Source organism: Acartia tonsa, chromosome 8 (assembly GCF_053477335.1).
Source record: "Acartia tonsa isolate MP-2025a chromosome 8, ASM5347733v1, whole genome shotgun sequence".
Lineage (NCBI taxonomy): Eukaryota > Metazoa > Arthropoda > Copepoda > Calanoida > Acartiidae > Acartia > Acartia tonsa.
In genome coordinates, this window is record NC_137267.1 from 47795529 (window position 1) to 47808186 (window position 12658).

At 33.0% G+C, this 12658-nt stretch overlaps 1 protein-coding gene across 13 annotated transcripts in view; it reads right to left on the reverse strand.

Annotated features, from left to right (window-relative positions):
- The window catches only part of rdgBbeta (cytoplasmic phosphatidylinositol transfer protein 1), a 38124-nt gene that overhangs the window by 19107 nt on the left and 6359 nt on the right, over positions 1–12658 (reverse strand). For all 13 annotated transcript variants that reach the window (XR_013882097.1, XR_013882092.1, XR_013882089.1 and 10 more), the window contains 2 exons: positions 7917–7990; positions 705–780 (listed from right to left, as the gene is read on the reverse strand). Coding sequence is in view for 3 of the 13 variants with exons in the window: in XM_080170730.1 (XP_080026856.1) it covers positions 705–780; positions 7917–7990 (150 nt within the window). In the remaining 10 variants the exon portion in view is untranslated. The remainder of the gene's footprint in view (positions 1–704; positions 781–7916; positions 7991–12658) is intronic.

Below are 12658 nucleotides of genomic sequence, written 5' to 3' on the forward strand. Positions count from 1 at the left end.
TAATCCTCAGATAATGGGTCAATACGTTCCTCCAGTTGGTCAGGGATGAAATGGAGTTATGTCATAAAGAGGAGGGGGGGGGGGGGGATGGAGGTATCGGTTTATTAGCCAACTCGGAGAAACATGTTAACAAAATTTATATAAAAATTTACATTCAGAAAGATAGAGTGATACAGACAGACAGATATATAGACTGATACACGGACAAAAAGACGGAAAGACAGACAAATTAACGGGAAAAGACAGATAGACAGACAGAAAGACGGACAAATTGCAAATAGATGGACAGAGATACGTAGACAGACAGACGGACAAATTTTCTTACCGCGCATTCAGTTATTGTGAATGGGTAAAAGTACTACGCTTTCTCAGTCAGACAGGTGGACAGACAGGCAGACAGACAGATATACGGACAGCCAGACAGATGAACGGATAGAAATTCGGACAGACAGATTGACGGACAAACAGACAGACAGGCAAATAGACAGACTAACAGAAAGGACAGGCATACAGATAGACATACGGACAAAAATACAGACAGACAAAAAACAGAGATACGGACGGACAGTCAGACAGACAGACACACCTACCGAGTATTCAGTGAGTGTAAATGGGTAATACTTCCACGCTTTCTATTTCACGTAGGTCAGAAGGACAGACGGACAGACAGACGGATGGACAGATGGACAGACAGACAAACTTACCGAGTATTCAGTGATTGTGAATGGGTAATAGTTCCACGCTTTCTCTGTCACGTAGAAGATTTTTGGCACCATACTCCTGAACAAAAATAGACTATTACAAATAGAGAACCAAGTTAGGTGTCCAAACGTTTAAACCACTAATTGAAATATTTTGGGGACCCTACTCCTGACCGAAAATAGACAATTACAAATAGAGAAACATTTTTGTAGCGGACACGGATATTATAATAGATTATTAGAAAAGATAATTTTAATTTTACTGGTCTCCAAAGTTTTAAAATGACGTTTTCTTATGCGTTGGCTTAACAACTTTGAGGACCTTTATTGATTTTGATCAGTTTGTTTATTAAGCTAGGTGTCCAAATGTTTCAACCACTAATTGAAATATTTTTTGCACATGAACAAAAATAGACGGTTACAAATAGAGGAACATTTTAAAAGAGGAGCAACATTAAAGGGGACTTTGTACGAACGGGAGCAAGCGATAAAATTATATTTATTGAAAAAGGAATGGTAAATTGTAAAAAAAAATTTACACCATTTGATGATATTTTGGTCTGTTTTATAATTTTTATTTTGCACTTTGAACTCAACAAAACATTTGATGATATTTCGTCCAAAATCACTGAAAACTTCAAAGATTTTTTTATATAAAACCATTGTGAAACCTATTTTTTTTTAATTGGTATAACTACATATATCAAACATCTCACTAGAAAGTTCACAAAAAAATACTGCTGGAAGGTGCTTAGAATCACTTGCTCTCGTTCGTGCATAGTCCCCTGTTGTATTATCTACTCTAATGATCTATTATCCGAAAATACATAAGCTTGGTAAATAAACATTAAGTTTTGGCCACACACACACCTACTCACAGGTTACATAAGATGAATTTAATAATATCTTTCTGCTTTGGGCCCCAAAGTCCCCAAAGTTTTATAAAAATGTTTCTCGTATTCATTTGAATCCGGTGGATAGGAACCGGTTCTCATGAATACGAAAAAACTATGTCTAGCATCGTATTATAACCAGTTTTCTACGAATATAGAAATGTACAATCATAAGATTAAAACTAGTTTTTTTAGCCGGTGCCTTCGGCACCACGGGGCTAAAAAAACTAGTTTTAATCTTATAATTGTACATTCTATATCCGCGGAAAGCCGTTTATAATACGATACGAGAAATAACTATTTCTTATTCATTGGCTTAACAATTATGGGGACTTTTATTGAATTTTGATTGGTTGTATCAAGAAGTTGAGTGTCAAAACTTTTCAATCACTTATTGTTATCTATAGCAGGGGTAATTTTGTGTATCATCATAAGGTATTTGCATAAATTTATCGGCAATTGTCTTAACCCTTTATAACACTGGGTAAATATTAGGGATGGGAATCCGTCGAATTTTTGGGCCGGATTCGGATTCCGGATTCTGAAGGAATCCGTCAAAAAAAGTGACGGATTCTTGCGGATTCCGGATTCTTATTTTTGGCGGATTCCGGATTCGGATTCCGGATTCTAGCAGTATTTTAAAAAGCCGTCCGTCACAGAGGGATAGCTTTTTTCGTTAATTTATCACTATGTTACTTGGTTGAAGCCTTGATTTGTTTAAAGTGTTGACTTCCAGCATAACTAAAACATTTACATCACATTAGTAAATTTAAAAATTTAAGTGCTACGTATGTCCTAAAAATGTGCTTAGTATTTTCTAACCTATTTAAATTAAATTTAGCCTACTAATTTAGAATCCGGAATCCGCTATAAAAAACGGATTCCGGATCCGGATTCGGATTCCAAAATTGGCCGAAAATTGGGCGGATTACGGATTCCGGATTCGGATTCCGGATCCGGATTCCCATCACTAGTAAATATACATTAAGTTTTGGCCACACACATACCTACTCATAGGGGTTACATAAGATTAATTCAATAAATATTAATATGCTTTTGGCATGTTAACTTATTTCTTGTCAACATGCAGACATCATAAGGGATATAAGACAATGGACGATCAATTGAAGTACACCCCAAATGACGATAAACAATTACCCTTTCTGTAGATTAAAACTATTAACTGTAACGTTTGAACACTGCTAGGTAATAACCCAAATAATTTAAATAGTAACCCAGGTGCGTCCAAGCTTTTTTTATTTTTATTTTTTGGGGGGGGGGGGGGGTAAAATTTTGAAAATAAAAATTTTGGAGCTCATTTTGGGGGGGATAATCTTTATTTCATAGAGGCATTTTTTTTTATTTGGGGGGGGGGAGGGGGTAAAAATTGAAAATCCAAAGTTTTGAAGGCGCGATCTTTTATAGATCTTTGGGTACTAGTGTAATTAATTAATGTCTCTTCCATCCTGGTTAATATTTTAGCGATGTTAAATTGTTTTACAGATTATAAGTTGTACAGTATATGATAGGTAGTTTCAAGGGTTGAATATATATTTAATGTTAGTTTATTAAAAACAAGCTGTTGTGCACCTAGCATCTAAGGGCTCTGTGTTCGAAGGACAGAAAAGTGGCCTAAAATCATCATTAGACCTTAATCTAATTAAAATCCCCCATTTTACTTGTTACAATGAAATGAGGATTATATCGCTTATTGTATCTATTTTCTATGAGTGAAGGTATTAATACGAAAATCTACTTGAAAGTTAATATTTTCTTTTTTCTCTTTGTGTATCTTCTATGTGCTTATGTTCTGATTATTCTATAAATAACTTTTATGTTGATTGATATAAAGAAAAACTATATTCTTTGTGGTAAACCCTTAATTAAGGCATATATATGCAGTATTGGTATTATATTAAAGTAAAATAATAAAGGGGACACGAGCTTTATGTTTCTCCAACGCCACCAATAGCGTTGGTAATATAAACACATACAATAGCAGAAAACAATTTGCTAGCAGATAAAATTTGTCCCCACCACTTGAGCCAAGTAGTTGTCTGAGTTGTACATCTATACTAATACAATTTTTGGTATTGTTGTGTATCTGTATCAATTAAGGGCTTCTCTGATATATCAGTTGGATAACTGGTTTATTAAGGTTTTTTGACCGTAAATGCTGATAAATATGGTAGGAAAAAGGGCGTCGATCAATGTCTTATGAAGCCTTTTCAAAAAAGAAACTACTGTACTTTTACCTTCAAGCTTATAAAGAAAAAGAAATTTATTTTATTTTTCTATTAGTTTTTTCTTTGAGATTGTGAGATAATGATTTGGTATAAGAGGGAAGAAAGTCTGTGATTTGTTCATTCATTCTTTTCAGGGTTCGGCAGCCGCGACTTAGCCTCAAATTTAAACTCTTTTATTTTGATGTTCATCCCCATTGATGATACACAAAATTACTCCTTCTGTAGATTACAATTAGTGGTCGAAGCGTTTGTACACTCAACTAAATAAAACCAATCAAAATGCAATACAAGTCTCCAAGGTTGTTAAGTCAAAGAATAAGAAAAAGTTATAAAAAAAAACTTTGGGGACTAGTGTTCTCTTCCTCCTTGGTGTAGCTGAACAAAGTGGAAGGAAAAGTGTAAAGAAATAATATTTGCTGATACAAAAGACTTAACCAGACATGGGTTCTAAGAATTGTTGCCTAGGTAATGTTATATCACTGTACAATTCCAGCCTAAAATATCTTTCTTTATTAGGATATTAGAAGAAAAGAACTTAGGAAACTGACCTGTTAACCCTTCAGGATGCCAGAAAGGCAAAAAGAGCTCAGTCAATACCATCATATGCAAATGAGATAGCATTAAGGCAAAACAGACTATTTTTTTTTTAAATCTCAAAATAAAGTGTAATAGTTATTGTATTATTGAAAGCTTTCCGCAGAATGTAAAATTAAAATCAAAGAGGTTTAAATAGATTTCGAAGGCACAAAAAAGTATCAAAAGTCTATAATTTATGCGTTAGGCTGCAGATTCCTTGCTTTTTTTGGTTTTTGCACATTTAGCTTGAAAAATACCAAATACACCCAAAAATAAACTGTAATATATTTTTTTGTGGCTATTGGGAAATTTTTAGTTGTTTTTAATGGTAGACGAACTTAAGATGAACATTTCTATTCATCTTTTTATACAATGCGTTACCTTACAATATAAATCTTTTTTAGAAGCGAAGCTACTCTATAATAACTTTGTCTTTAAGTTATTGAGGTAAAGTGAATTTTTCAGCAGCTATTCAAGCTGACGGCTGATTTTTATTTTAAAGATTTTCTATACAATTGTGCATCCAGTATGTAATTTTATTTGTTCGTCAGTCTGTCTGTCAGGCTGCAAAATATGAATATTTAAACTATAAATTATGATTATAAAAAAAATAAAAATACTTAGGTAAGATTTTATGGATTTTTTCTCAAATATATTTGAATTTTTATTTTTGATTTTAACAAGTACTCATTTACCCTTCTTGTTGGTATTCCCACACTTGATTTTTTGTGCTTTGCTACTTTAAGAATGATGTCATCCTTGTTTGTTTTGGGGTATTTAGGTTAACTGGTACATTCAGAACACAAAATTAAAATGAACAAAAGCAACACAAGGGAAGTTGCGCCCACAAGCAGAATAAAATATATTAGTCAACGATAACACAATAGTCAAGGTCAAGGTCAAGTTCAATTTTTATTTTTTTTTGTTTTACGCAAAATCTTTTAGTCAAATACAATTTTAGTCTTTTTAAATTTCTGAAGAAAGAAACCTTATAACTTGTTTACCTAAATCCTTGAAAATTATATTATTTACTATTATTAAAAAGTTAAATAAGCAAATAACCTGGATGACAACATCCATAAGCAGCGAAGCACAAAACGACAAATATGGGAAAACGGAAATGGAGATATGAAGAGCATTTGTTGAATAAAAGAATTGATTTATTGGAGGAAAGATCAAGAAACATTTCTTACTTTTTAATTTTATCATTTATTCATATTTTGTAGCATGACTGACAGACCGACGGACAAAGTAAACTACATACTGCATGCTCATAGACAGAATCTTTAATAGCAGCTGAGAGGATCACATTTCCACATAGCATTACGGACTAACTGACGGATAGAAAAAATGAATTACTGAGTAGATTCGCTACTAAAAATATATTTTAATCAAAGAAGCTTTGTCAGCATTCCTTACAGGTTCATCAAACCATGAAAATGCTTAACAATCAGAGCTTTTATGCAATCCAGGCCTGAACGTGGATATTATGACCAGATGAAAATGGTCGTCAGTTTAAGTTTCTATTTCCCTTTAGGGGTAAATTGGGGGGGGGGGGGGCTTATTTTAGCCCACTGCAAGTTTCACTTTTCTAGAGTATATATTAATCTGGTGCAAGATCCATGTAATAAAAATTCCATTTTTGTACGTCTTTACATTAAATGTATCAACTTATTACCCCATCCCCTTTGATTGGTTGAAGGAATGGACAAATAAAGGAGGTCCATATTAGCAGCCTAAATTGATGACAAATTTTCCCCTGTCAATATATCCACGTATTCTATATCAATTGATTATAATCATCCTTGTCTGTTTCAAGAATTCTAACTGTTTTAATGAATAATTGACATGAATATTTCAAATTCCACGAATCTATCAATCTGTGTTTTTATAAGGAATTGCATTTTTTTAATACATTAAAAAAGTATGCCTACAAATCAACAAAATATGGCTTCCTTTATAGATGGGGGCGGGTGGGAAAGATCGTTATTTTAGCCAGCCACAAGTTTCACTTTATTAGAAAACATTATAATCTGAGGTTGATACTTTTTTTTTTAAAAAAGGGTCGCTGCATCGCAAAAACAGTTTTTTGTGAAAAATTCTCCAAAATCACATAAAAAATTTACAAAAATTAAATAAAATCATAGAAGGTTTATCAAGATTTTATTTAATTTTTGTAGATTTTTTTTATGTGATTTTGGTGTAAGATCTTACCTAGTAATAATAAATCACACTAACTTTTCTGAAAATCTTTTCTAATTTTTAAATTTGTATTAAACTTCCAAGAAAATATGAAAGTGACAATCTGAAGAAAGTTCCCAAACATTGAAATTATTTCTATTATGGGCCAAGGATCTGAAGGGACTAGACAATGGCCGATAGATTAATACACATCCCCAATTATGTTTCTAACCCCTTCAGTAGATTACCATTAGCAGTTGAAAGATTTTAACACTCAACTTCATGAATCAACCATTAAAAATTCGATAAAAGTCACTAAAGTTGTTAAACCAACAAATGAGAAAATGCTATTATAAATCTTTGGGGACTAGTGTAATAAACAACCCAATGTCACCTCCCTCCCTGAATATTTCTCTACTTTGAGAGTTAATCGAGCAATTAATTCTTCTTAATTATCAATCAAGATCTAATTTTTCAACATTAAATGAAATAATTTCCCTTGAGTCGGCCTTATTGTCTATTAAGCTCTATTTCTTTTCATAGCAGAGAGAAAAAGAATATTCATTTTTAATAATGAATATTATAGAAAGGTTGCTATTTCTTTAAAGGGGGGAGGCGGAAGTGACACTTTTTAAAACCTAAACTAAAAGTCAAAGGAACTCAACTAAATAAAGAGTTACATCCCTGAGATTTGACATGGCAGTTGCTTTAAAGAGCTAAAATATGGAACTGTGAAGAAATGGCGTCGGAACCGCCGCTCCCGCTCCCGGAGAAGAGAAGTATGGTTTTACTAGAAGTATGATGCCGTTCAACATATTTGCACTTGACTCTTGATTTTTTTTAATATTGACATATTGAAGTAAGTGTCAAGTGAAAATATACCTAAGGTAAATTTTTATGAAAAAAAGTTTATCTCAGATGATTCAAAATTGTCTAGTTTGGCGAGAAAAGACAAAAAAATCGGGGGGAAACGGCGGTTTCTTTACAGTTCCAAATTGTACCTCATTAAAGCAACTGCCATGACAAATCTAAGAGCTGAAACTCTTTATTTAGTTGAGTTCCTTTGTCTTTTAGTTTTGGTTTCAAAAAGTGTCACTTCCAAGTTCCACCCCCTCCCTTTTGAGGGGGATAAAATGAGAGGTTTAAGGGGGTAAAAACCCTTCCCCCCCTTCTATGCTTTTTTCTGTTATGGGTTATTTAGGTAAATTTGAGTACATTTAGAAAACAAAATTAATGCAGTATGGCTTCGAAACCGATTAATATACGCTGGATTAGAACCGGTTGTCAGCCCTACTGGCCGTTACTGAGATCTTACTGACCTGATCCACGACGGGAGCTTACTGGACAGATGAATTCTTTTCTCTGTGAACTGGCCCTTCCCGTGGACTGGATCCTGAAAGTAATCACAAATTATTGGTTGAAACGTTTAGACACTGAACTGATTTTATAGTTGCTAAGTAATTTAAAAGATTTGAGGAATAGAGATAAATTAATGACATACTCTCTAAAGCAGCCAATAGGAAAACTGTGGAAGAACAATTCGGCCATGTTATTGGTTGAAATGTGTACAGATTTTTGGTACCAAAGAGCATATTTTTTTTCAATTCGTTTGCATAATAAGTCAGTATAAATAGTCACAATGATTCATGGGACTACAAGGTACAATATTTTAAGCGAAGTATCTCTATAATCAAGTCACAAAATGTATGTTTGTGCGTTTGTTGAATTCAGATATTCGGTTTTATGGATGTTGTCATCCTTGTTCATTTATATTCTATTTTTTATGTACTATGTATGTATTCATTAAGTATTTACATCATATAATTATAATTATTCTTAATTAGCTTTTTTCTCAGGTTTTTTATTACATTAATTTTGTATGAATAAATGAGAACATAATATTTCAATGAGAAAATAATTGACAATTATATGAAGATTTATCAATATTTTGAGGTAGGGTTCAAATTACCAGATATTAAAGTAGCAAAAAAAAATGTCTTCATAAACTGGTGTTTTATTATATAAAATAAAAGATAAAACTTAATAATTAAGTAACTATTAAATGATCTTTCTTCTTAGCAATTAATCTAATGAACTATTACTACCCTCAATCTGTAATATTCACCCCTAGAGGATGGGCGGGGAGGTTGCGTTGAACGCCCGCCCCATCCCCCCCTTTGTTTTTTTCTATGCCATTTTCTGTGTATAAAAGTTGGAGGGCTATAACTGAGTGACTTTCAAATATGGGTAATGGGTATGACACATAACTGAGAGTTGGAATTTCTTTAATACCTCCTTCCTGGTGGGCACAGGATGCCAGCAAACCTGGAAAGGTCATTCAGGTAAAAAGCAAAAATATTTTTTTTTTACTTAAAGAAAGCATTTCATGTTATCTAATACTAAAATATCTTATAGTAGTACATCCTCATATGAAAAAAAGGTGTTCAAGTCGATTTCAGGTTCCAGGTGTAATCCTGCAAGTCCTGAACCTCCAGGTCTCCAGAAATCTTTAAACGGTTCCTGTGACCGCAATTATTGACTTGAAGACTTCAAATTTTAAAATTTTTATATATCTTCATAACATATTACAATATCATAAAATTTCCTGTTTACCTGTCAACCGTCGGTTTGCGGCTAGCAGCTGCAAAGTACTGCTGCCACCGCCAAAATTTATGTTTTGAGATTTTTAATATTAAATTTACATAAAAATAAACATATTCAGAAAAAATTGTTCTTCTAGCTTCAAAATTAAGAAAATTACAGCCATTTAAAATTTTAAAAAGCAGATATTTTTGTTGTAAAATATAAGGGATATATTGCCGGATATCTGGCCACACCGGATATCTGGCCCAACCCTACTAGGAATGCATTGGTTTTTGTCGGGTTATTAATATTATGGTTTTTGTCATACTTGTTATTATTTAGAATATTATTTACTGTAATTACTCTTGATGTAATGTACTTCTTTATAATGTGAATAAAAATAACTTAATCCATATATATATATATATTATTAGAAAGATGAATACGTATTATTCTGCTTATTCATTACAAGATTGATTTTCATTAGAAAACAAGAACTGTCATATCCATAATAACAGAAAAAATGAAGTCTATTAGAATAGAATAGTTCTGATTGCTTTGTCAACGAAAGAAATATCAAGAAAATGTTATGGTGTCTCAACAGGCAAAATTAAGGGGGGGGGGGGGGGTTGACACGTAACAGTGACTTTGTCTTTGGAGTGAGAGGATAGGTTATTTCACAAAAAAGTTAGCTTTTGGGATGTAGTTTCCTTAACATTAATTGTCCAACTTTTTATGTTGATTTTCTAGGGCATGATTTAGGCTATTTAGAGGGTGGTAGGAATGTCACCCCCTCCCCTCCCCTTTGAATATATAACTTAAATAAATAATAAATAAACCCCCCAAAAAAATATTTTCTTAGCCAACAATAAAGGTGGGGTAAATATCTGAGAGGGAGGGGACATTGGGCTGCTTATTAAGCCTCAAAGTTTAATAATAACGTTTTCAAATTCGTTGTCTGATTAACTTTGGGGACTTTCATTGAATTTTGATTGGTTAGTTCTTTAATATGCGTATTTAAACATTTTAACCACTGTAACCTACAGAAGAAGTAATTTTGTGTATCAAGATTGGGATGAATTTATCGGCCATTGTCTTACCTCTAGGAAGATATAATTTTGCAAGCTGAAGAATTAAATCAATATTTCAGCTATTTTTTTAAATTAAGTTTATTACATATGTATTTAATGAATCTAATTAGGATTTAGAAATATCAATATGAATGAACTTGCAATTTTTGCAGGAAAATCCTTATATAAAGTTACAGGAGCATAAAATGGAGAACTCAATCGATTCAATAGTTTTCGAAATCTTCACGTACAAAAAAACTTATTATTGTATAAAATAAGTTTTGTTTAACATTTGAACCTAACTTAAGTTAACAATTTAGATTATTTGTTTATTTAATTTATGACTCAGAAAAACAACCTTTTACTACGTGGTGGCAGGAATCTAAAGGGATAAGACAATGGTCGATAAATTAGTGTACATCCCCAATGATGATGCATTAAATTACCCCTTCTGCAGATTTCAATTAGTGGTTAAAACGTTTGGACACACAACTTATTGAACCAAACCATCAAAATTCAATAAGTCCCATTAGTTGTTAAGCCAACGAATAAGAAAACGTAATAATAAAACTTTGGGGACTAGTGTAATAAACAGCCTATTGTCCCTTTTCCTCTGTCGTTGCGGTCCTAATATATATTACTCACAATAAAGTAACAATAGTTATAAAAGCTTGTTCAGTCAAACTTTAAACTGTACTACTAGAGACTAGGGTTGGGCCGGATATCTGGCCAACGTTCGATATCCGGCGTCAAAAATCAGCCGGATATCCTGTAATCGGATAGTTTTAATATCCGGTATCCGGCCGGATAACCGGCCAAACCGGATATCCGGCCCAACTCTACTAGAGACTAATAGTTAATGACACTAGAAATAACAACAGTGTCATTTCCCAGTGAGGGAGGGGACATTGGGCTTTTTATTACACAGTCCCCAAAGTTTTATAACAGTGTTTTATTATTCGTTGGCTTAACAACTTTGGGGACTTCAAATTAAATTTTGATTTGGTGGTTCATGAAGTTCAGTATCTACACGTTTCGACCACTAATTGTAATATACAGAAGGGGTAATTTTGGGTATCATCATTGGGGATGCACATCAATTTATCCTCCAATGTCTTTAGATCCCTGATCATTGTATACTGTGTTTGTATGTATTACAATTTGTTTGTTTATCGCCTTACATTTGAGATTTTAAATTTTCTGTAATTATACCCTGGTCTGTTTTAGCTGTAGTAAGGTAGAGGGTAAGGCGAGTAACTTGAACAACATTTCATCTCCCCCCCCCCCCCCACAAAAAAAATAATAATCAAGAGATACTTACTTAAAGACAAAAAAGTAGGATATTCTGCAGTTCACGATAAAATAATGCTGGTAACGAATATTTCCAAAAATCTATGAATTTTAAAGGCTGCTAGCTGCCAAACGGCTTTACGTACAGATCATACCCGCTCACCATTTTAAGCGGCAAAAGAAGGCCTACAAATAATCTGGAATAGCCAAGATCCAATGATGCATGGGGAAAGCTTCACTGAAGAAAAAACGCGTAAAATAGGTCTTTTTCGCGCATTTCTCTGCACTGCGAGATAATTTTGCATTATTGATTTATGGCTATTCCAGATTATTTGTACGCCTTCTTGTGCCGCTTATAACAGTGTGCGGGCTTGATCTGTACGTTCAGCCGTTTGGCAGCTAACAGCCTTTAAAATTCATAGATTTTTGGAAACATTTGTTACCAGCAATATTTTACCGTAAACTGCAGTAGATCCAAAAAGTATATTCAAAAGACAAGAAGTCAGTCACCCCTAAGTTTTGTTCATATAGTACCTACCTATCTTAATTGAAATAAAATATTACAAATAAAAAAAGTCCTTTTATAACAATTTAATTTAATTAAATTAAAAGAGTTGAGAAATATAATTTCTTATTTTACTTAAATGGCTTCAACACTGTATTTCTATGGTTTCTTTCCTGCATTAATCAAAATTATAAACTTCTTATATAAAAAAAATCTAGGACTAAGTGATAGGACAACTAAAGAATCTTATTTTCTTCTGATATTCATAAAATATCTATGAATGGTGAAAAACCCAGGGATCTAAAGGGATAAGACAATGGCCAATAAATTTACGTACTTCCAAAATGATGAAACACATCGTTACCTCCTCTGTAGATTACAATTAGTGGTTTTTACGTTTGAACACTCAACTTAATGAACCAACCCATCAAAATTCTACAAAAGACCCTAAAGTTATTAAGTCAACGAATAAGAAAACGTCATTATAAAACTGGAGACTAGTATAATAAACAGCAAAATGTCTCCTCCCTGTCTGTGAAAAACTCTTTCCTACGGTATGTGTCTTGTATTTCTGATCTTAATCCTTATACTTAATAACAGGGTGTCTATCTGT